The 10,119-nt window shown below is 28.7% G+C and overlaps 1 protein-coding gene across 2 annotated transcripts in view; it reads left to right on the forward strand.

The window, feature by feature from the left end:
• The first annotated feature begins 2,193 nt into the window (after window positions 1-2,193).
• The window catches only part of LOC108559553 (phosphatidylcholine:ceramide cholinephosphotransferase 2-like), a 14,629-nt gene continuing 6,703 nt past the window's right edge, over window positions 2,194-10,119 (forward strand). Inside the window, exon 1 of one of the 2 annotated variants that reach the window (XM_017916870.1) lies at window positions 2,194-2,814. In XM_017916870.1, the coding sequence (XP_017772359.1) occupies window positions 2,713-2,814 (102 nt within the window). In that variant the 5' untranslated portion in view covers window positions 2,194-2,712. Of the gene's footprint in view, window positions 2,820-10,119 lie in introns of both variants that reach the window. The other variant, XM_017916869.1, reaches the window with a different exon arrangement.

The following is a 10,119-nucleotide window of genomic DNA, read 5'->3' on the forward strand; positions in this document are numbered from 1 at the left end:
AATGATCTTAATTAGTAATTGTTTTTATCATATTTTTTTTTATTCATACTATATACCATTGTCACCTGTGGCTTGCAAACTGTTGTCCAGTTATGTATAAAACATGTTTTAGTTCAAAATTTCGCTTTAACTATATTCGCTACCGTTAAGAAAAAATGACGTAATATGTTAAGTGTTAGAAGGTCGTTAAAAAGTGAATTCTTAGTAATAAACATCGGCAACTTCTTCTGACATAATTAAAAACATAAATATAAGATATAATTAAGCATGTGTAACATTTGAGTTATGTGTATCTAAAAATAAAAAATATATATATTTTTATTACTAGTATAAATATCTTTTGACAATAAATTATTAATCTACAAATGTTAATTTTTAATTAAATTACAGTTTTGTGTGAAAAGTAACTATTTCCGCACCTAAATATCTGGCTGCAAATCTAATAAAACACAAACATATGGACTTACATTTCTCAATTACATTTTGTAATTTTAATACCAAGTAATTAATAGAGTTGTGTAATATGTAAATTACAAGACAATTTTCCAAATTTACTTATGTTGTTTTAGTGATAGATTATAAATAAAATAGATGCTATTAGAAAAAATATATATTATAATATTATGTACATTTAATCAATTTCAATTGCAATTTTATCTTTGCGGTTGTTTTACATTTATACTTCCTACTATGATTCAATTTATGCATTCGAAGATAAGTTGCATATATAAATTATTTTATATTTACAGTCTAGTAGATTTTGACATAGTTTAATGATAACTCTTTATACTATATTTATTCAAAGCCATCTTCTTGGTTTTGATTATTATTATTTATCATTACTTTGGGATTATTTTGTTCTATACTTACAACATTTCGCTTAATAACATTTGTTGAACAAGTAAGATTTATATGGTATACGATTTAGTTATGTAATGTGTCATAAAAGTGTCGTGCAGTATGTATTTATATGTACGTAACAAAATAATATCCTATAATTTGAAATTTCTCTTCTCCTAGAATCCAATAAAAAGACGATAAAAAGATCGTATTTTGATACTTACACATTTCTAATAATAATTATAATTGCAACAATAAATTACAAAATAAACAATAATAAAAATAAAAGAAAAATCAACTGCTACAAAGGGCCTTTGTAATATTACTAAATAGAAATATTTTCGTGCTGCTAAAATTTGTATATATGTAATAGAAAAATGAATTTGAAATCATATTTATTTAGTCTAAATTTTACTGTAATTTAAATTTAATTACAATTAAAAAATATTTAAAAAAAACATTTGTGACATCTGCAAGAACTAATTAAAACATAAATAAATTAAGTTCTAAAATTTAATAGTCTTTTATAAACAATTATATCATTTTTACAAATGAGAAAATTAAATGTAAACATACCTGGCGATGTTTAAGCAAACACACTTTTATATTGCCAAAAGAAATTAAATATCCATTTGCTGTAAGATTCAAAGTTATTTTTTATTATTATTGACAAAATCCAGTGAAATGCTTGTATAAATATTGTGTTAATATAGTTGAAAATCATAGTTTAATTTAATATTTTATCTAAATGTTATATAATGATATATTAATGAAATATTAGAAAAAAATGAATAGATGCAAAAATATTAGAAAATACGTCGTGTATTGAAATATGTGTATTAGTTTTACTGTACATTATTATACATACAGTATTAGAAAATATATCCTGATGTACGAGTAACCATTGCAACAGGTTGTTGACTGTAAGCCCAAAATAAAACATTTCTCGTCTTTGACTTAATTGAAATAGAATAATATATAGAGGTTCCTAAGATATGTGATGCTATTGCAGTGCTGGTAATCCATCAATAGTGTAGATTTCTTGAAGGATGACCAACGCTTGAATTACATTACTGGTTTGCACATGCAGACCACAACAATAGTCGTACAATAAACAGAATCCCGTCGTACTCATCATCGAACAACTGACGACGACGATGTGTACCTTCTAAAAAGCGGAAGCCTTGGAATTTTAAAACGAGGTGAAATGCGTTCCTGACGAAGAAGAAAAGGAAGGGATTCAGTCGGTTGAGGAGAAGCGCGACCGTGGATCGTTCGCATTCAATATTCAAATACGCTGGTTATGAATTCACACCGACTCGGCTCGATTAATTTGCCTAAACGATGTCAATTTATGAACGGAATAAAAATATTTAATGAAATTTATATTTTAATGAAGTTCTTGAATAAACAGTGAGTGCGTGTGCTATGTCTGTGCTAAGTTTAGGTGGATGTAAAGTAAAGTAAAGCAATAGATCTGGTTCAGTGGAAATGCAAATAACAATATAACCCATTAACGTCGATTACTAATTGATTGGTATTAGAGGTCCCCGAGCGTTCTGCGTCAGAAATTCCGCGGCGTTTTCCCTCCTCGTCGTGTCCCCCCAATCGTTGGTCGTGGCGCGCGCTAAACTTGAAATATAATATTTAATTTTAGTTTCGACTCGGACAATTGCTGGTCAACAACGCGACATCACTCATAAATAGGAAAATTAAACAATCTTACCACCTTCATCCATTGTCGCCTCCCGTGCTAATCAATCTCGAGATATTTAACGGGCCCACGTTAATCTTCGCCTTCCAATCGAATGTCGAAGTCACGAAGAAAAGTGAAGTTTCATATTAGTTCGAAAGTTCAGTGTTAACAGCAGCATGGGCGAAGACAGCACGAACAATGATAAAAACGACTGCGAAGAGTTCGAGATGATCGACGGATGTCCTGACCATCTCGACGATGATAACAACAACAACAACAACAGGTAATAATTAGGGCGAGACGATTGTCTTCCGGGCACCGAGAATAGTTTTCTTACGTTTTGTTTTGTTCTCGTGAGATTTCGTGTATTGTTCTAAGTTCCAAACACTTCAAAGTGTTTATACTCAGTTGCGGAAAACCGCTCGTGCATTAAGAATACAAATAAAACATATATACTACAAGGAAAAATCTTTGACATGATAATTTGAGCAACCACTGAACTTTTAGATATTTCTCAACATCCATTACAATAATTATATAACTGAAGTTTAAAGTTTCTATCCAAATATGTTTCTTTTTAATATACGCATTTTCTTCAACCGAATCGAATTTGATTCATACTTTTTGGCACTGATCTCTCTCCTATTTGCCAACGAATAAACCATTTTGATATTATTTTTCATCATCCACCATTCGTTTGTTTCCTTTCCAAATTTTCTAGTGCAACAATTGCTATTATTAATAATAATTCAACTTAAGTTTAAAACATTTCCTGGAAACAAGTACCTTTCGTTAATTACAACTCAATGGAAACGAATTTTTCTTTAATTCATGAAATAAAATAACGAAAATGTTGAAACTTATTATAATAAAAGATATATACATTGGACAATTGATCGCATTTTTAAATAAATATTTCTAATTATTGCAGTTGTCTGGATACTCGAAAAAATAAACTGTTCCTTTACTAGCAAACCTAAATACACGTTGGTCAAAGTATTTTGATCATTATTTTTCCGACAACTTATTAACTATGACAATATATTATATTTAATTGTATTTGTTGTTATCATTTCTTCAAAATATTTCACGAATATTTATCTTTGTCATATCTGGAAAGATTTAAATAAGAACCATAGATCTTCTACCTGAGTTTTCGTGTTCTCTTGTTTGAGTTAACCTATATTTAATACATAAATGGAAGAAGTTATTATAATAAGAAAATACAATTTTGTTGTTACTTACTTTGTTTGTCATGTAAATAATGCAGTAGCATATTTATATTTGATTTAATAAATTCATAAGGAGTAAACTATTTATATTTATCTATCCGCAATGTTTATAAACATTGTTCAATATTATACTAAAAAGAAAATAAAACCTTGTTTTTATTTTAGATCAGGATTACACAAATATTTAACTTAACATTCATTCTAAATATACTCCTGTTATTATGAATCGATTACAAATTCTCAATCAGCCTTAGATTTTAGCACACTGTAATTAGTGGAATGTTTTCATTTACGATTAAATACTAATAAAGGTTAAAGATCAAAGGGATGAGTGTCTCACGATAATTGGTAAAACATCCAGTTTAGTATTTGGATGTCCAAACATCGCCATTTACTTTAACTTTACTTCAATAAACGTGTTTTATGAGCTATGAGAAAAATCTGGTTTTTAGTCTTATGGAATGCATGTACACGTTTTGAAGGTCAACTTTCGAATGTAGTTCAGTTTTATTTTGCAGCTTTCCCGTCTCGTTTATAACGGAAAATGAGATTAATTGAATTTGTTCGTTTAGTAGAAAACCCGGGTGATATCTATGGACATTTTACAGCTTATAGTATGTTACTGATAATGTGGAATATTCTTCAAAAATAAGTCTTAATATTATATATAATATTAATATTGATCACACTCATTAAAAAAGTGATATATCTGAGTGGACATTACGTTCTAGCTATATATATGATTAATTAATTAAATTTTCTTGCTAATCTATTATAATTTCACCCCTGAATTATATAATTAACATAAATCTTATAAAATGATTACTCTTTTGTAATGAATAGTGTAAATCATCTTCTTAAACAAATTTTAATTAAACATAGAATAGAAGTTACTACAGTTCTGAATAAGTATTTGAATATTGAGTTAATTGTTAAACAATTTGACTCGCTAATAAAATTTCCACAAAATGAGCTATATTTAGATCTCACAGGAGATACATTCATGTGCCAATGTACTAAGACTTTAACTGGGTCAGCTAATTTAGTTCGTTAGTTTTATGGACTGTACAATTTGCCTAAATTGGGAAGACTGGATTGGGATATGACAGGGAATTTCTTAGTCCTTCCTCAACTTATTAACTAGAAAAACTATCCAGAATTAATAACATTATTTGTTTGCCGAATATTGTAACAAACCGGACTAATCGAGGAACTAAAATTATAATATTTATGTGTCCTAATAATTTTTGCATACTAGAGATTTTAAGTTCATAATATCACACTAAATTATTATTGGAATACATATCAAAATTATCATAATTTTGATAAATGATGACATACTACAACTCTTTTATCTCTATTTGGTGGTGTGTTATTAACGTATATGTGATGCATCTTCACAGAACAAATGTTATCAAGCAAATTAGTAATATCAATTACCGCGAATCCCAATTCATAATAAAAAAAACAAGAACCCGAACGCAAACTTGGATAATTGACCTTTCCGTTCTTCAAATTATGTTAAATTATTCCACGCCCGATGTCCAAACTTACTTTATAATTATATATACCGAGTGTAACAACTATGCACTAAGCATAAATACGATTAAAGTTTATATTAAGACCTCGATTGGAATCGTATGCAAATCAATTCTATTTCCGTTTTGTTGGTTCGATAACATTAGTACTTTTTTTTTCTACTTCGATCGTGTCTTTAAAAATCAAGTTTTTTTTTGTTGTTCTTCATCACTCATGATGAATTATTAAGCAATTGCCGGCCACTAATTACGGATCATTTAAAAAACAATTTAACTAACTGCTAATTAATGAGAATAAATTTGTACAGTTGATAATATAACTGAAGCTTTGTTGCGTAATTGTTTAATTGGGTGCGAGGCACATTCGGTTTTACCTTCAAATTGACTTGCAATTCTTTTGGATCTCTTTGGCCTAGATAGATCGTTTGGCTCTAGCCGAACAACCGGTTTCCATAGAAATCAAAAATATTCTCGACGATCTTAGGAGACGTTAAGCAATTATTTCGAAACACGAAAATCGTACGCAACATCTTATATAAAAATGCAATTAGAACGTGGGCTTTTTTTATAATGAGAAACAAACATTTGGTTAACGTATCTTTAGTGCGCTGTAATCTTGTCATAATGATCTCACGAAAAACTTACAATTGCGTTACAATTAATACGAATTTCTGTTTTATAATGTTTAACAATAAAATTTATAAAAGACAGCAATTGAGAGAAATAATAAATATTTTTAAAATTTGAGTATTCTCAAGGCTATAGATAACATTTTTGTATATTTTACAAATACTGACATACAGATATCCACGTTCATTGTTGAGTCGCAATTAAAAGTGTTTTATATAAATGTTGAATTAACATATGTTAAATCTTGTTTCAACATTGTTTCTGTAATTAACTTAACTAGCATAAAATGATGAAAAAGTATGTTATTTTTAACCTTTTAATAGAAGCATATTTATTTATATATAAACAAGCTAAGTTTACATTTTTGTCAGTTTCTATAATAGTAAATAAGTTTGTATGTATTGAAATATTGGTAATTTGCAATAGTTATAGAAATTCTAGAAAATTATCTTAAATTTAATAATATTAATTAAAGATTTGCGTTATTTTATAATTATTTACCTTTCTGCAAATAAGTAATCCTTTAAATGTGAGTAAACCACATGTTATTAGACATACATCAAAAAGAAAATAAAAAAACAACCAATTCAATTCTATTAGAAATATCTTTAACATTCTCAATTAATCAAAATTCTAGTTTTTTTTTATTAGTTTTTGTTTATATGTTAGGAATGTTAGTTCTCTGAGATAAACAGTATATATTATTTCAACTCGACGAATTTTGCTTTGCTACGCGCCAAACTGCTTACGTAATATTTTTTTCAGTCGAACTATTAAACTTGATTGTTCCCCGAGACCGTAAATTGGTTGCTATTTATTATTGCTGATTATTGCACACTTCTTTTTTAATAGGACTTTATTGATTGCAACGACGAATTGTTATGTCGTCGTGGAACGGCTCGAAATCAGTGGGTTGCGTAACGATCTCATAGCTTAGCCATCAATTGATGGATCGAGTTTAATTGCGGCAATTGCCGTATCGTTTCCATTCCGTTTTGAAGATGGAGGGAGATGCGGAATGCAGACGTCCATGTAATAATAAATAACTAATAACCAAAGTCGTCAAGGTGAACGGGAAGAAAATGAGAGTAGTCGGGCACTGTTCCAGAAAAAATCGCGTTTTAAATACTCAAATGTATGCTGATTATCTTATTTTAAATGCGTTCTCAATTAAAATTAAAATAAACCAGAAGATTATCTTCACCTTAATTAGATCTATTAACCATTTACTGTTGAAACTTTAAACGTTACTTAATTGTATATAGCTATTATTTCTGACGAGAACGATAATAACATATTTCACATGGAATTGACTTGAATTGAAAAAAAATTCCACAATAGACGATTTTGCTTTCACAAAAGATTCGATCCAGTAGTAAATTACTCTTTCTATGATGAATAATTTCCATCTAATTTTCATGTCAAATTATCCAAAAGTAATAATAGAAAAATATATCTTTCAACAAAAATAATTTTTCTGTTTTGTTTCTCCCATATTTTTGTTTCATGTTTTAATATTAATATAAATTAAGATGTTAAATGTAATATTTATATATAAGCAATTTATAAATAAATATACAAGTTCATGTAATAACAAGAAGTTGTAGCAAGGTCAAATAAATGTTGCGTTGAAATTGTACTTATTTCCTTGTTTACAACAACGTATTGTGTTCGATGCAAATAATTGACAATGTCAAAGTCAAGAATTAGGAATACAATGGAAATGAAACAATTCTGATCTCTTTTTATTCCAGTGTTTTTGATATTAGTCAATAATATTCTATGTTTCAATAAACATGTTTATTTTAATAATTTTTAAAATGTGCATTGTTTGCTTATTTCGTATTATATTCATAAAATTATTTATAACTCGTTGCAAAAGGAAATATATCACAAAATTATTCTTAATTTCTTTTTACTCAATTTTATATTTCAAAAATAGATATTGGCTATTTTGTATCTTTAATTTATATGTATAATTAAATAGATAACATGAATTACAAATAACATTTCTTAATAATAATATTCGCTTTATATTTTAAAACTATTATTATTTCAAATAGAGTGGGCGATCGTTTGACGTATATAATCTGATTCGTTAACCGATCATTGATTTAAAAAGTGACTTAAGCTCCATATCACCACAAGTGTTCGCTGTGTTTATCGTTCGAAAATAAAATCTTTTGTGAAAGTGTTTGTTATCCGATTTATTCGCAGTCCGAATAGTTCGTTAACAGATCACCCAATGTATTTTAAATATAGTACTTACTCAGTACTGAAAATATACAAATATAATTAACGTTTATATACAGCATTAGTGGAAAAAAGAATTTCCATGAAAGAAGTGTCCAAGAAGCATCTGTCTCAGATAATATTTACAAAATCTCTAATGTATAACATTTACGATTACCATTACCATTTCGTTATGAAAAAAGTATTATGCTACCCCTCGAAATACATCTGTATCATTCTATTATTATGTCAGCAAATGTCGAAACATTGTGAATGGTATATTGCTTTCCCTTTCCGTCTTATTTGTTTCTGCTGAAATTGCCCGCACTTGGTGAATTATGAGAAAGAGCTCTAAATGGTGAAATATTGGGTACATTCGATCAATAGTATTCTTGCTATCTACATAGCGACGAAGTGGGTCACTACTCCCTGCTTGGGAAACTCTGTTCTAGATAATACGATAATCAGTACAAGTAAGTAATTTAAAAAAAAATGGAATATCTCTGGACACTGTGGAATAATTTCGATGTGGAGTCCTAGTGGGTTTTGTGGTAAAGTCTAGATTAAAGTCAGTGTAATTCAAATTATTTATTTAACACTTAGAGGATTCATATTCTTAATCTAGCTTCTATTTGCTACAAGTATAGGTAGCTGTACAAGAGTTATACTAGATCTAAGATGAGTCTCGGACTAGGACTAACTTATAATTAAGTTTCAAATGTTATATTATATATATGAAACCAAGTTAGCTTAAGCTCTTTCAGCATGCTGTTAGTTGGTTACAGATTTATAATTATAAAAGTATCTTCTTATACATATTACGTACTGCATTCAGAATAATATTCAGGATAGATTTGTCCCTTGGAGTAAACGTTATCAAAATGTGGAAGTGAAAATCACCCGCTTTAAAATAACAGGTAAGAAGGTCGTAGAACAAACAATTCACGAGACTTCTTAGCCTGGAGAACTAATCTTAACGTGGTGATAAAAAATGTTCCGGATGTGTATTTATACGTGTCTAAACTAAATAGTACCTTCGGGCAATGGTGTGAACAAATACAATTAATAATCATAGTTAAATAATCAATAGGGACTAAATAGTACGATACGAGCGTGTTCAAATAGAATCAGTAAATAATCAGTGTGGACTAAATAGTAGTCTCAATATGAACGTGGACAATACAATTAATAATCGTAGTTAACAATTAACGTTGGTTAGTCACAACAAAATGTATCTTCAGAAAAAGATCGTTTCCACAATTATAAGTATAATAATAACTGCTGTAAAGTTACAAAATAATAATTACAGGAATAACCAAAATTAGTAAATAGATCAAGATATTTTTTTAATAATTACAAACGGACAATCATTTGTTGTGTCCAACCATTATTATTGTAATTGTTATTATTAGCATAGTGTATTAACGAACTAGAGACATCCAAGGCGTGTCTTAGTCGCATTATTATATAAACATAAACATTAGCATAAAGGATTCCAGTGATTCCAGTTCGATATACTTTAATATAAACAAAGGGGACCAAGCGTAAACATTCCCATCGATACTCCTATACCTTTATACCGAATTCAATATTGTAAACACATAAAGATCGTTACATGTACAATCGTAATCGATTATCTTTTTCATATAAACAAATGCATAGGAATTTGTCCCGGTCTTACAATAAACAAAACCACCGAGGCCGATTCCCGTGGGAACGCTTAGTCATCAATATAATCAAACCCTACTCCCGATCACAACTTCCACCCCGTATTAATAAGAATTAACTTTGTAAGTAATATAAGTATTTTAGAATTAGTCTCAGTAAAACGTTATTATGATGAGCATAGTCTCAGTAAAACCTTCAGATTGATAGTCTTAGTCTTGGAAAGGGACCCCAATAGTACCAATTATAATAAACTTGTTTTAAACCAATTGAATTATTTAATTCC

This window comes from Nicrophorus vespilloides, unplaced genomic scaffold (assembly GCF_001412225.1).
Source record: "Nicrophorus vespilloides isolate i.1.1-1 unplaced genomic scaffold, Nicve_v1.0, whole genome shotgun sequence".
NCBI classification, from domain to species: domain Eukaryota; kingdom Metazoa; phylum Arthropoda; class Insecta; order Coleoptera; family Silphidae; genus Nicrophorus; species Nicrophorus vespilloides.